This window comes from Aphanomyces invadans (assembly GCF_000520115.1).
Source record: "Aphanomyces invadans strain NJM9701 unplaced genomic scaffold supercont1.89, whole genome shotgun sequence".
Lineage (NCBI taxonomy): Eukaryota > Oomycota > Saprolegniomycetes > Saprolegniales > Verrucalvaceae > Aphanomyces > Aphanomyces invadans.
Genome location: NW_008580234.1, coordinates 1 through 14,009, shown reverse-complemented (window position 1 = coordinate 14,009; position 14,009 = coordinate 1). Strand labels below are relative to the sequence as shown.

Here is a 14,009-nt window from a genome sequence, read left to right as displayed (position 1 = left end):
ATGAACACTTCGCGAGAAAAGTCGAGGTCGTCCTTGGCACAGCCAGGGCACTGATCCACAACGTAGAGCACTTCCGTGGCAGTGGCACCTTTGCATTTGTCGTCCGTGCAGCGTACTTGAATGCACTTTCCGCACGCGGCCGTTTGCGCAAAGCGTTCGGTTGCGAGCGCGACATAATTTGTCGACACAGCTTTCGGGACGTTCATGAAGTTGCAATTGCCGCTGCTTGGTGTGCCGAGGACGTACCCCGTGCCGTCACCCGTAAACTCCTGTGCCGCGGCCGTGGCCAGGGCCACGGCGGTTGCAAGGATGAAGCGCCAGTATAACATGCTTCCAGCGGACGAGATGTTCCAGAGTGCTCTCCACCATCGACAGCTCGTGACATGTGTCAGCTCATGGACTTGTGTCGTGAGTCACGGGCGCGTGCTGGAATTTGGAATGTTCTCGGCTGGCCTATGGGGGGGTCACTCAAATGCAATTGATTTAAATGTTTATAAATTCGTATAACAATTTTAAAATCCTAAGTATAAAATACATGGGGCCCCTCGCCAAGTGTGTGGCGTCACCCTGGCGAGATTGTAACACGCGGTTCATTGAACAGACCAAGGGTACATATTTGTTATAACATTTCTCAATGTTTGTTATAATTCGAGTATACAAATGCTTATACTAAAGCTGATTGCAGTTTGTTCGACTGGAATTGAGTTCGGATAAAATATTAAGCAATTTGTATGCAGATTTTCCTGGACTATTCTATCATGCAATGGAGCATCCTTTGGATGACGCTGGATGACGGCCGCGGGAGGACCCCCCTCCCGCATCGACCCTTTGGTCCATGCAGTTTCCCCATTAAGCTGGCTGCATCAGCACAAACCTATATTCCTCCACCTTTGCCACTTTCATAGGTCGCTTTAGCTTTTGAGGTGCATGCGCCTTCTCGTCGATCACCCGCCAAAGGTCAGGAATAAATGTACATACAAGGGCGGACCGACTGCCTTGATGCACCTGCATTACAGCCCTCTTGACAGTTTGACGGCGCATGCGACTCACGGGGATGGCTACAGAGAGATAGAGGACGAGGTGGAACTCGGAATAGCGGAGATCTCCATGCCTACAAACGGTCATCACCACCACGTCATGTTGAAACCGACATGCCGCTGTTGCACATTTTTCATGAACCAAAAAGAACTGCAGCGCGTTCGCCGCGCGTTTAATGCGCGGTATGTGCACAAACGCGAGTGGCCGCTGCGGATCGACAAGCCACGCGTCGTGCCATTGCCAAAGCCGATCGTGGACCCTTCAAATATGGCTGCGCCATCCCCATCGCCACCTCCCAGCCCCATGGGCAAGGCCACGTTTGAAAACGTGTCGTTCGTCCTTCGGGATGCTATCAACGACGGGTTTCCTTTCACTTTGGACCGTATTGGCAACGGCATGGCCGTGATGCGTATCGACAAAACACGCGATCCCATCGCGCTGTCTGTTGGTGAGTGCCTGCACCTCCGAGGTGCTCAAGAATGTAACGAGTAGGGAGCTTTCTCGTCGCCATCAACGGGCATACCGTGCGGCTCACCGACGACGTCGAGGCCATCATGCACAGCCGCGACCCGAATCTGACGTCCCTCGACCAAAAGGACGAAGCGATGCGGCTCCAGGTACCCGAGAGGACCACCTGTCGTGCGCGCACTCAAGCATACGCAGATGATCAACCTCTTCAAAGCACATGGGGTATCTGCAAAACCGTCGACGGCGTGCGTCGCCACATTTGTCCAAACGCCGTCCAAAGTGGACGCTGTGCACAAGTGGAATCCCCGCAGCAAGTATAAACCGTGGTCGCTTGTGTATCTCAAACTTCAGTGCGGGTACCTCAACTTTTACTCGACGGAAGCCAAGGCCAGCAATGCCACCGTCGAGGACATGCGGGATTCGGCCGTGGCTGTCAACGTTATGCACTGCACCGCGCGCCCAGACGAACAGCAACGGGAGTTTACTTTCCAAGTGATCGAGACTCTCCCATCCCCCATCGACCATGACGAAGGTGGCGCACCCATCGAGGACAAAACGTCGTCCACCGTCGACGCCAACGAACAGGACCGAGACCTTGACGCGGACCTGCTCGATGACGTGCATGCTTTTCTCGGGTCGACGAGCGTGGTTCAAAAGGTTGTCGTCGAGAAAGAGCCGAGGTTGTACCGGTTTCGCGTCGAGACGGCCGCCGCGCGCGCGTCGTGGCTGCGCCATATCCATGCAGCGCAAAACTTTTGCGCCGAGGACTTTTACCAACCATAACGCGGAACTCATGCGATTCATTTTGAATTGCGCCAGTCGAGAGGATCGACAATAACACGTGGGCCCGAGACGACGAAGTGTCCGTCCGCCTTGGTCGTCCGAAAGAGCGACGTCACACCGAGGAATTCGCCGTCCGTCATGCGATAAACAGATACCAGGCCTGGATCTTGCAGAGGTCGTTTCCAGTTGATCAAAGTGGAGTCGTCGCCGGCATTCCACTCGACAGACATGCCACCGATCCATCGACGCTCGGTGGGTGCATCAATTGTCCAGATTGGAAGTGATGGCGGCAAAGCAGCTTCAATCGGTTGCAACGTTAACGTTCCGTCCTGTATCATCGTCACGAAGTGGAGCGGGAGCCAACTTTCGTACTTTGACCGAAGCAGCGATGTCGTCAAGTGTGGTGCTAGATGAGCTGAGGAAGCCGCCGCTCTGGGTACGGTGGAGCATGGAAAGAGTCGCGCCGGCATACGACGGAACCTCGTCACTCTTTTCCTGCAGTGATGATGTCGGATGCGCGATACGTTCGCCACATTCGCGAGCAATCGAGCGAATGTAAGTGCCTTCACTGCACACAATGTGGACCGTTGCCTGTGAGATAGAGTTGATGTTGGGAGATGGATTAAGCGCACATGGCGATGGCTTGTGTACCTCTGGAAACGAAGGATGAGTCGTGAACGAGAGAGTTGTGATGGAATCGACGGTGACGGTGCGCAACGGGACATCCTCCAATTCGATCTGCAGCAGTGAGATAACGGGTGAGCCATCATGCATCATTCAAGATCTTCTGTCAGACCTACCTTGCCCGCTCTCGCGAGATTGTACATTCGTTCGCCGTCCTTTCGAAATGCGCTCACCATCGGAGGGCGCTGTGTGATTTGACCAACAAAGCTATGGAAGTTAGACAGATTGAGGCATCTTGTGACGAAGGATGTGGTCTATCTACGTACGCTTTGAGTTCTTCGTCAACTCGTCCTTTGGTTAACCATGGTACGGGCCGTTCGTGCAAGATATTCCTACCCTTGGAAGTGAATATGCTCGGGGTCGATCATGACGGCTGTATCTATACCCAGTGATGTCGTCAGAATCGGTCGTGACACCAAATCGAATGGTTCCATCGTACGCCTTCGACTTGTCCAGGAACTGTGTTTACCACGTCAAGCTCGTGCGTTCCATGGCATGAACGTGTCGGGTTACCTGAATGAATTTCGTCGCGCGATTCACTGCAATTGGCAACACTCCCGTCGCCATGGGATCGAGCGTCCCTGCGTGCCCGACGCTCTTGGTCTTTAGGATGCGACGCAGTTTCGCCACACAGTCGTGCGATGTCAACCCGCTTGGCTTATGTAGGTTGATGAACCCGCTCGCGTTCACCTTCATGATGGACGGACGAACTTGAATGGAATCGAGAGCAGGCAAATTAAAAAAGCAACCTATTGCACTCACGTTGACTATACTGCACTGGCGAAATTAAAAAAATGTTCGCGCGTTTTTCGTCGCCAATTAAGATTCGTCCATGGGCTTGTTTTCGCCGCGTCCGCCGCGGGGTCGAGATCGACGGCCATTCCCACGAACACGGGCACCACCATTCAGCGCCGTACGTGCACGAGAAGGAGCGGAGTCTTTGTCGCGGACATCATCAACGATGGCTGCGCCAGTGCTGATAGCTTCCACGGTATCTCCAGCCGGTGCAGGGCTACGACGTTGATTGGCACTACGGGCACCGCCGCGACCACCTTGATCCGACTGCTCTTTTGCTTCACCTTCTTCCGCTGGACGTCGGCCACGACCTCGACCACGGCCGCCACGACCACGACCACCACGTGAACCTCGACCAGCGTTGCCTTCCTCAGATGCTTCGGTTGCAACCACAACATCACTTGTAGGCGCACTTGGCAAGTTTGGCGCAGGACTCGAGTTTGGCGCCGGGCTAGACTTTGGACGACCATGACGCTCCTTACGAACCGGTCGTGTTTCGTTATCACCAGAAGTCGCAGCACCATCCATGGCTGTTGATTCGCCTTCCACAGCAGCATCTCCACTTCGCCCTCCACGGCCACCGCGTCCACCGCGAGCGGTACCACGCGGCTTTCGCCCACCACGACCGCCCCCACGAGTGTGTCGGTCATCTTCACCGTCCAAGGTATGCGCCATACGGTCCGAATTCTGGTTGACTTGATCGAGGGGAATCGGTTTCTGGTACCCAGGGGAGCTCAAGTTGACCAAGGATACGTTCAATGCCAACTGAATCTTGATCCCAGGGATGCGGCGAATCGTCTTGACAATGTCAAGGCCTTCTTCAAGCGGCTCGTACACGTCTTCGGTTTCCACGGAGAAAATATTCGTGACCGTGTGCATGTTAGGGATGCGGTGTTTCAGTATCTCCGCCACCGTGACAGCTTTGTTGATGGTTCCCCCCATCGCTTTCAACACAATGTCGCCGGATGTCCCCGCCGTCTTGTCCCCCGACATGAGCATGTTCGTTGCATACGACACATACCCATGAACTTTTCCAAACTTGGTGATCCGGACTTCGTTTGGAAGCGCCTCGCCATCTTGGTCTTCGGCTTTCTTCGGTCCGCGGCGGTACTTGTCCATGCTCTGTTTGCGTTTTGGCCCCACGATCCCAAGTCGCCCAATCTCTCGTACCGGATAAAGCTATCCATAGTTATCCGGATGAACGCAGCCCTTCAACGGTTACAATCCTGATCATGGCGGAAGCGACGGCCGCACTCGACATCGCGTACCACAAATTGGAGATTCAACACTCGCATGATGACTTCCCTGATCTGCAGCGCCGCATTGACATGGCTAAAGCCATCTTGGAAGAACGCCGGAAACAGTACGATGCCCTGACCACGGAGGCAGCAGACCGTCAGGCCAAGATAGCCCAGCTTGTGCAAGATGAGTTGATCGTACGAAAACAGCAGCAAGAGGCAGTCAAGAGCCGCTTTAAGCTCCAGCGGCGGCTATCTGACGTCGGGGGCCACGAAAATGCCCTCAAAATCCTCATCGCGACGTTGGCAGCTACCAAGGAAGACGTGCTGACCGTGAGACGTAAGTTCCATCAACTTGATACCCCGTCCGTGCTCACTCGAACGTGTAGAGACGAAAGCGACGCTGTCAGCAGCCCACAAGGACCTGGAGAAGGAAGCCGCGATGCTGACCGTGGCCGTACAAAAGGCCAAGTCGACCATCGAGTCCTACAATCGTGAACGCCAAGCGATCGAAGCTAAGAAACTTGAGGCCGACGGCAAGTTGGCGAAAATTGCCGCGTTTCTGACTGCGACATGATGGAGGGGCGGCATCCTCTCTGGACACAAAAGCTTCTTCAGAGTGTGCAGGACGACGTCTCATCTAAAGACATCGTGCAGCCATTCACCAATAATCGAAACCCCTCGACCTGAGTATATATCGATGACCACATCTACATTTTACACATCACGGAGCAGGACGCTGCATCGAGACTGAACGGCGGCAGCTTCCACCACAACCGCCTCCCAATGCAATGCGCCGTCCTGGCTTGCACGTCCCCCACCCCATCTTGATGTAGGTGCCGACACCCCCATCGTGCAAGGACTGTGATTGACGGCATCTTCAACAACGCCAAAGTGCAAACAATACGCTCTAAATTTCGTTCTACCACCTTTGTTGGGCCGACTTGCCTGCATAGTTGGACGACTTGCCGGCGTTGCCACCCTGGGGTTTTCGCCCGCCTTGGTTCCCCCGGACCCCACCGGACGACTGCGATGACGACGAGTTGGTGGTCTGGTTGCCTCCCTTGGAGCTGTTGTCGTACTTGCGGTTGTCATTGCGACGCTGGTACGAGTTGTCGTGGTGTTCCTTCGGGTTGGTGCTGAGGTTGGCCGACGCGGCGCGCAAATCTAGCATGCGCTCGTTGTTTTCGACAATCATGCCGATCTTGTCGCTGTACTGAAGCGCAAGTTGCTGCAGCCGCGTGCGCTCAACTTTGTGCAGCACGATCGACTGAGACCCTTGGTCCCACGCGCCTTGAAGCTCTTCGTTGATCATCATCTTGGACACAACAGAGTGCACGGTCTTCGAGTCAAGCTCAAACATGGCACAGAGATGCGTGAGGTTGAGCGCGTCGTATTCTTCCGAGAACGCCATCAAGTACGATCGAAGGGACTCGACTTGGATCTTGTGTTGGACAAGCGCCTTGACCTTTTGTGCAGTGCCACTCCCCGGAAGCAGCTCCCACACCGGCAACCCGCAAATGAGGTCGACGCTGCGTTGCCATTGCCCTTGCGACAAAAACTTGGCGGCTGCGACAATGTGGTCGCGCGTGTTCTCCGGGGGTCCAACAAACACCAGGCGATCGTGAAACTCGAGCAGCTTGCGGAACGCCTTCGAGATGACGCGGCGGCGGTCTTGCGTGCGCGAGAGGACCATGTTGGGGACTTCCAGCAACATGGCCGACGTCAAATGAGCGACCTCGAGCAATTCCAAGTTGATGTGCATGTGGTACGGAACCTGGCGGCGCTTCTCGAGGCGTTCTTCATCGGCATTGCGTTCTTGATGACGGAACGATGCCATGCCTTGGGCGAGGAGTTCCTTGGTCTTGGACCCCGTGCAGATTTCACTCAAGCACGCATGGGCTTCCCAAATTAGACCGAGGCGGAACGCACACAATCCGAGCTGGGCCATCATGCGGTTGAACAGGATTTGCGTCGCAATGTCCGTGTGCAAAATCGTTTCTTGCAAATGGGACATCAAGAGCAAGTCACGAGCTTCGTGGAAGCGGTCGTGCAACGCGTGGTGGTAAATGTGGCACAGCATGGCACGTGTCTTGGACCGGTCGTCCGCATGCTTATACACGTACAAGCACAGCTCAGCGAGGTCCTTTTCGACGTCGACAGCGGGGACATCGACGTGGGGCTGGCCTAGAACCGACGCAGGGTGCACCACAGTCGCATCAAATGTCTTCAACGGCTTGGCCGACGCGCTTTCACACGCAGGATGGAGGAGCGACGGTTCGCCGTAGATGGCGCGCTTCGCGTTCGACACATGCAGTGCATTTGCGATGGAATCGTGCTTGTAGTACATGAGTTCGGCTTGGATGAGCGCGACAGCGGCACCACGGGCGTGATCTTGTTGGCGTTTGAAGTAGTTTTGCACGCGCTTGGCGACGCCACTCAAGAGAGCTTCGTCGTACAACCGACCAATGTACTCAGTCGTGTGTGGGTCCATCTGCTGCAAGCTCTTTGTGTATTCGTCAGACAGACGCTCGACAAAGGCCGCGAGATCGCCAGACACTTTGATCAAACCCTTGCCACCGGCAGCAGGCAAGTGATCTTGGCCAGGTAAGTCGTCTTCATCGTCCTCAACGACTTCCTTGCTCTTGTTAGCACCCGCACGGATGAGGTCGGCTTGATCTTCGGACGTTAACGGCGCCAAAGTGAAGCCAGGGTTGCGCTCGAGAAGGTCCAGAATGTTGAGCAAATCGGAGTGGACGAGTTTCCAAAGACGTGTGGACAGCACTTTGTCGATTTTAGAGCTCGTGTCAAACATTTGCGTCCCGACCATATGCATGGTGGCAACGATTTCACGAGCGGGGCCAAGGCGGCGCGCGTAGTTCACGAGCTTGCGCAATGTTGTGAGTTGTTCGCCGAGGTCGGTGCCGCGCTTCCCGCGCAGCGCAATCACTTCCTTGATCTTGTTGTCAAAGCCCTTCTTGCCGAGCTTCAAGTCTTCTTCGACGACGGTCTTGCGCACTTCACGCTCCTTAATTTCTTTGGGGCCGCGCGTGGGCTTGACACGAGTTTTCTTGGTCGCTTCGTTTGTGGTTGGGACCTTCTTCAACCAGCGAGCACGCCCTTTCAGTTCCCCGAATGCCTTTTCGTCTTCGCTGGACGAGCTCGATGAGTCGTCGCTGTCGCCAAAGTCGTCGCTTTCGTCGTCATCGTCTTCATCTTCCGACTAGAGCACACAAGTGAGCGGTGGAAGTGAACAAGGCACACACGCAAGACAAAACAAACGGGGGATGTTGGCCTTTTCTATAACAACGAGGGAGAGCCCATCGTCATTTCAAACAAAGGGCGTTGATATCGCAAACGAAATGTTGTAACGGGATCGACACCATCGCAGGGTGTCTTCGCCGTGCGAATTTGCGAAAGGTGGAGCAGGTATACAAAAGAAGTGTACCTCGTCATCGTCGCTCCCGTCGGCTTCGTCTTCGTCTCCGTCGTCGTCATCTTCATCATCTTCGTCCTCGCTGTCATCGTCTTCGTCACTATCGTCGTCGTCGCTGTCATCGCTATCGTCACTCGCTTCTTCTTCGCTTTCATACGCCGACGGGTCCTTGCGATACGCGTCCAATTCTTTTGCGATGGATTCGTTGTGCTTTTTGATCTTGCCCTTCATACGAATCAAGGCTTTTGAGTTTTCCTTGCTCATCTTCTTGTCCGATTTGTTCTTGAGCTTGTCCGTGACCTCGTCTTCCAATTGCGCCATGCACCGAATGTAGTACTTGGGGAATCCGTTCTGTGCAATCGCTTGCTTCGCCTTGGCGTTGTCCATTTGCTTTGCCATCGCGTCAAACTCGGTTTGGATCTTGCTCCAGTCGTGGATTTTCAAAAACCGCTTGATCGAGTCGACCGACAACTGCAACGCTTGCAGCGCCTTGTCCTTGGCCGACACGACCACACGGACGTCGTCGTCGGACTCGGATTCCGAGTCCACGTCCCAGCGGTTGGCCTGCAGTTTTACATCTTCGACTTCCGAACCAGAGCTTTCGTTGTCGCTTCCCGACTCGGACGACGACCCGCCCCAGAATCGACTTGCCATCTTGTGCGCGAAAGAGTTATGGGTCACCACAAACTCAAGCGATAACTGGACCAGGCACAACCTGCGCTGAATGGACAGCCAGGCACCTCCATTCATTCAATTACGTTCTTTTTGTATACAAATAATCCATCTTCTATTTTATTTTTCCCTCTTTACCATGAACATCTTTGACTTGTGTGGGGCAGGCATGCTGACGTGAGGAACATGGAGCCGAGCCTGTCCGCCCCTCCGATACACACCACGATGCCATGAGCACACCATGATGCCAACGAGCACTCCCCTTGGCGCATCACATTGTAAGCGGTTTCAAGCTGTTGTGTCGGCTAAAGGATTGCACCCACGATTGTGTCTGCCAATCCGACAACTCTAGCGAGATACGCACGATGCACACACACATTGTACACTTCGCACCTGTGAATGTGCAGCGAGAGAGCTACAATTTCGTGCACATGAATGCACTGCATGGCTGTGGCCCAGTCCACGTGCCTGGCGAACTGTCAGGGAGTTGGTCGTGGCCAGAAGAAACCTTGTATCCATTTATAGAGTATTGAATTTGAAAGGTTTTCTAGGAGTGGCCCAAGCATTTGCACCAGTCGATCGCCAACTATCTCTGGACTAACTTGGAGGTGCGCACGATGTTGGCGCGAGCGTTCAGCGGTCTACGGCTGGGCGTAGCTCGCCAGTCCGCTGCTGGCCTGGGCGCGGTGAGCCATGCTGCTGGATTTGCGTCGAAGAAGAAGAGTGACGACGACGACGAGAATGACGACGACCAGGACGACACGTGGTTTGAAGAGTGGGGCCCTCGTCCTGAATTCCACCCGGACAACTGGCACGGGTTCAATGGCGACCTTGACGCAGTCACGGAAGATGGCACAGCCACGTGGATCCAGGCTGCGCGTAACATGGCGGATATCGTGACGGAGCGCGAACTCATGATCAAGCGCAAACGCCAAGAAGAATACGCCAAGAAGAAGATAGTCCGCGTCGTGGAAGTCGATGAGTTCGGGCGCGCGTACGGCACTGGTCGCCGCAAGACCAGTTCTGCACGAGTGTGGGTGAAGCGCAGCGAAGTCGACGGCCATGGTACGGTCCGCGTGAACAAGATGGACCTCGTCGATTACTTTGTCCGCGACGCGCACCGTCACGACATTTTGTTGCCGTTTTTGGAGATCGACCATTTGGGCAACTTTGACGTGTACTGCACCGTCAAGGGCGGGGGATTGTCCGGCCAGGCCGGTGCCATCCGCCACGGCATCAGTCGCGCTCTCGAAAAGTTTAACCCGGACTTCCGCCCTGCCCTCAAGGCGGTCGGCTTCCTCACGCGAGACTCGCGCATGGTCGAAAGTAAAAAGACTGGGCGGAAGAAGGCGCGAAAGTCGTTCCAATGGGTCAAGAGATAGATTTGTTTCAATATACATAGCGAGACGACATCCTCATCACGCGAGCTTCAAAATTTTCTTGCGTTTATCTTCCATGCCGTCGTGGACGAGCCTCGGATTGCGACGACGACTACACTTCCGACAGCCCTCGGCCAGTACATGAGCGCTGTTACGAGTGCAGATAGCAAGATAGACCTGGTGTATCGGTGCTTTCCGTCCATGTCGGAGCGCTTTTTATTCCACCCCGTTCCCAACGACTCCACCAGCTAGCTACAAGTCGGACAAACCCACTTACGCTCGGAGCGTGGAGACGTCAACCCATGGGAGCACTCGACAGGAAGCACGATTGCATGGTGTCTCATAAAGATGTTCGATACCTTTCCAAGCCAACGGAGCAGACAGGAACTGGTCGTTGACTAACTATAGAGATATCGGAGGATGCTATCGCATTGCTTTTGACCATCTGGTACATGAAAGAATTCACCAGGCGGAGATACCGAATGCAAACACTAGCGCTACGCTTCACAGGTCGTCTAGACGTCGGCAGCGACCACTTTCAAGAGTGACTCGGTTGGCTGGCTCGGATCCAGCCGGACGTGATCGTGACCAGTCGTTCGGACGTCTAGGGGGGGGAGGGTGCAAAACGAATATGGACCCCCTAGACCCCCCCCATCCTTTTAGTCCCAAAACCTGACCTGACCTACCTGAGGCGTCGAGAACGTGCCAAGTCAAGGGCGGCGTGGCTGCTCAGATGGAACTTGGCCTTTATGGCGATGCCGTGTGCACGATGCAGGGAGATGTCGATGCGTTCTCTGCGCCGTGGCGCGATGTTCGCTTGGAGAGGTGGCATGAACAAAAAATGCGAGAGGTTTGAGCAAGGTCGATGAAACAAACAACGAATTGTCATTCAAGTGACGATCGAACGAGACACGACGAGGCACCACACTACACGAACGAGTTGGGCACGACTTGAATCGTGACTTTGTCGTTCTTGGCACACTCGACGGCAGGGGCTGGCTCCCCCACAATGCGGACTTTCAGCAGCGACAGAAGCAGCACCGCGCCGAAGAAGACGGCGTGGCTAAACACAATGCCAAACCACTTGAGCGGGGCATACGGCTTTGTGACGTCGAGAAGGTCGTACGGCCATTTGTCGTTTAATCCAGTGGCCATCGTAATCCACGTCACGGAGCCGTACAGAGCCGGCCACATGATGACAAACTTCATGTTGTTGCGTTGGACAAGGTGTTCGTTGAATGCAAACTCGATCAGCAACAGGATGAGGTTCACCCCGTGAACCACATAAGTTGTCCACGGTACAATAGCTGTAGGCTTGTACAGCACGAACCAGTACACACTGACGACGACAGCGCACGATGTAAATGCCACGTCAAACGTGGCGTTGAGCCACCCGTTCGCGTGCACGGGCTTGGGCTGGAACCAAATTTGGATTTGGTACACGATGGCCCACCCGACGTAAATTGTTTGGATCGTGAAATTCCAGTACGTGTAGTAAAAGAGGTCGTCCAAGTTAGTTTGAGCCATGCGGATCAAGAACACAACCAAGAAGAACGAAAATATGGCGATGCGGAAGACCAGCAAGGGGATGTTCTTGGGGACCTGGGGCACTTGGACGCGGTACGGCTCGCGAGGAATCGTAAAGAGGCGGTAGGCTGACACCCCGAACCCCGTCGCCAGCATCACCGCGATCACAATCGATTGCCACACAACGAGCTCCACCATCGTCGCTGGCGTCGATCCAGTTGGAAAGTGCGCAGTGTGGGCCGCCGCGACGTGCAGCAAACGATTCCGCTATTATTCCCTTGCGAAAGATCCAAACATTTTGATTGGTCGTGTGTATTGTTAGAATATTTTGATTGGCTATCAGGCCCATTCGAAATTTTCTCCACCAATCCCATCGCGCTCGAAACATGATCGTGACGATCGCACAACCTCCACAGAAAAAAGAGGTTGCGGCGGCAGGCGCTCAGACATCAGCGCGCTTTGGCTTTGGCTGGATCCACTCCTGTAGGCTGCGTGCGCCGTCAAACACAAAGCGACGATGCACGGAACGATGGATACCTGTGTCGACCCGTCCCAATGTTCCAACTCGACGACGTTCGACTGCCATTTCGTTGGATTCGCACGTCGTCGTCCTCTGACCACCAAAACGCCCTCGACACGAAACGCACTGGACACTTTCCACACACTCGGGGAATAAGGGGAACCCGTTGCTTGGAGAGTTTGCCGTCGCATCGGAGCGTCCCCTCGGCACTGTTTGGATTCGTCTCGTCGGTCTCTGACATCGCTTTTCAGTTCAAGAGCTCGTGAGCGACTGCAGCAATACGCGAGGCAAAGGGAGTGTGCTGTACATGCTGAGATCTGCGACGACTCCTCGTCAGTCCATCGTTCGCGGCAGCAGGACGTGTAGTCTGTTCCTGACAACGCGAGAAATACTCGGTGAGCAATCTTCAAGTGTGAGAATCCGAGTGACAGGAACACTTTTTGGAGCTGCCTTTGCATGAGACATAGTAGAGTGGGCGGTTTTGAATGGATGAGGAGGATGTATGCATATGCTGGACGGAGCGGCGAGACTGGGTGGCGGTGATTGGTGCCACGACTTAGCCGTTGGTTGGAAATCATGCTCAACCGAAGTAGGATCGCCTGGTAACGTCGCTGCACCAGGGAAAGTCATCGAGCCATCCGTTGAATTGGGGCATGCCGGGCGACCCCCTCCTGTGGAAAGAGATCGTGTGTGGCCTGTTGCTGGGCATTGTCGGCGTCGTCTGTCTGTACCGCATTGCCACCAGCCCGCTACCCCGTCCCCACGCCATGCCAGTCGAGTTCAATGACAAGAACGCGGTGCTTCTAGGTTTCCGAGTTGCGAGCTTTGCTTTTTTCCTCGCCGTGTGGATCATCCAAATGGACAAGACCACCTGGTTTGACTTTGTCTATTACACGTACTGGAACTTCACCCTCCAGACACTCTATTTCGGAGCTGCCGCTGTTGACCAAGCGCGCCGGTGGGCACATCGCGGCGACGCCAACCGACCCCTCAACGCGTTATTCGACGTGATCTTTTCGACAGTGTTTGTCGTCGCGCTTGTGTTTTGGATCTTCCTCTTCAACTCGGACAAATCGACCACGTGGACGACGTACGTCGTGCACCTCGTCAACGTGATTGTCCTCGTGGTCGAATTTACCTTTAACGAGCATCTCGTCCAGCGCACGAGCTTCAAGTACGTCATGCTGTGGCCAACGATCTTTGCCAGCATCGCGTGGATCGCCCATGTGTCGTACACTCGAGGGTTTTGGCCATATGCTATCATGAGTCTGGACAATGCGTTCGCGCCCCTGATTTGGCTCGGAATTGGCTCTGCCCACGTTGTTTCTTTTGGCTTTGTGCTGCTGTTGTCGCGCATGAAAGAGAGGTGGATCGCCCCACCGCCCTCGAGTCGACTCGATGTTTTCGAAGGCCAAAGGGCTCAAGGACACTCCCACGACTCGGAAGCAATCCACATCACTTGACTTGAT

At 54.7% G+C, this 14,009-nt stretch overlaps 9 protein-coding genes across 9 annotated transcripts; 4 read left to right on the top strand and 5 right to left on the bottom strand.

Annotated features, from left to right (window-relative positions):
* Positions 1–8: 8 nt before the first annotated feature.
* H310_14794 (hypothetical protein) lies at positions 9–329 on the bottom strand (the record flags this gene model as incomplete). Its single annotated transcript, XM_008882723.1, has 1 exon — positions 9–329. A coding segment is annotated over one exon (321 nt), but the record flags the coding sequence as incomplete, so codon positions are not given.
* Positions 330–1,132: 803 nt separating this feature from the next.
* Positions 1,133–2,552, top strand: H310_14793 (hypothetical protein). Its single transcript, XM_008882722.1, has 3 exons — positions 1,133–1,486; positions 1,531–1,655; positions 1,702–2,552. The coding sequence occupies exons 1-3, from the start codon at positions 1,138–1,140 to the stop codon at positions 2,287–2,289; spliced, it is 1,062 nt and encodes a 353-aa protein (XP_008880944.1). The 5' UTR covers positions 1,133–1,137; the 3' UTR covers positions 2,290–2,552.
* On the bottom strand, positions 2,269–3,713 carry H310_14792 (tRNA pseudouridine(55) synthase). Its single transcript, XM_008882721.1, has 7 exons — positions 3,487–3,713; positions 3,359–3,432; positions 3,240–3,305; positions 3,090–3,180; positions 2,941–3,027; positions 2,662–2,880; positions 2,269–2,618 (listed from the first exon to the last, which is right to left on the bottom strand). Exons 1-7 carry the CDS (start codon positions 3,667–3,669, stop codon positions 2,307–2,309), a joined length of 1,032 nt encoding a protein of 343 aa, XP_008880943.1. The 5' UTR covers positions 3,670–3,713; the 3' UTR covers positions 2,269–2,306.
* Positions 3,714–3,878: 165 nt separating this feature from the next.
* Positions 3,879–4,887, bottom strand: H310_14791 (hypothetical protein; the record flags this gene model as incomplete). Its single annotated transcript, XM_008882720.1, has 2 exons — positions 3,879–4,418; positions 4,465–4,887. The coding sequence occupies 2 exons, from the start codon at positions 4,885–4,887 to the stop codon at positions 3,879–3,881; spliced, it is 963 nt and encodes a 320-aa protein (XP_008880942.1).
* Positions 4,888–4,963: 76 nt separating this feature from the next.
* H310_14790 (hypothetical protein) lies at positions 4,964–5,708 on the top strand. Its single transcript, XM_008882719.1, has 2 exons — positions 4,964–5,346; positions 5,396–5,708. The coding sequence occupies exons 1-2, from the start codon at positions 5,001–5,003 to the stop codon at positions 5,581–5,583; spliced, it is 534 nt and encodes a 177-aa protein (XP_008880941.1). The 5' UTR covers positions 4,964–5,000; the 3' UTR covers positions 5,584–5,708.
* Positions 5,709–5,901: 193 nt separating this feature from the next.
* On the bottom strand, positions 5,902–9,130 carry H310_14789 (hypothetical protein). Its single transcript, XM_008882718.1, has 2 exons — positions 8,455–9,130; positions 5,902–8,229 (listed from the first exon to the last, which is right to left on the bottom strand). Exons 1-2 carry the CDS (start codon positions 9,094–9,096, stop codon positions 5,929–5,931), a joined length of 2,943 nt encoding a protein of 980 aa, XP_008880940.1. The 5' UTR covers positions 9,097–9,130; the 3' UTR covers positions 5,902–5,928.
* Positions 9,131–9,558: 428 nt separating this feature from the next.
* On the top strand, positions 9,559–10,594 carry H310_14788 (hypothetical protein; the record flags this gene model as incomplete). Its single annotated transcript, XM_008882717.1, has 2 exons — positions 9,559–9,600; positions 9,666–10,594. The coding sequence occupies 2 exons, from the start codon at positions 9,559–9,561 to the stop codon at positions 10,494–10,496; spliced, it is 873 nt and encodes a 290-aa protein (XP_008880939.1). The 3' UTR covers positions 10,497–10,594.
* A 754-nt stretch (positions 10,595–11,348) lies between these two features.
* Positions 11,349–12,280, bottom strand: H310_14787 (hypothetical protein; the record flags this gene model as incomplete). Its single annotated transcript, XM_008882716.1, has 1 exon — positions 11,349–12,280. A coding segment is annotated over one exon (860 nt), but the record flags the coding sequence as incomplete, so codon positions are not given.
* Positions 12,281–13,193: 913 nt separating this feature from the next.
* Positions 13,194–13,712, top strand: H310_14786 (hypothetical protein; the record flags this gene model as incomplete). Its single annotated transcript, XM_008882715.1, has 1 exon — positions 13,194–13,712. A coding segment is annotated over one exon (519 nt), but the record flags the coding sequence as incomplete, so codon positions are not given.
* Positions 13,713–14,009: the final 297 nt, after the last annotated feature.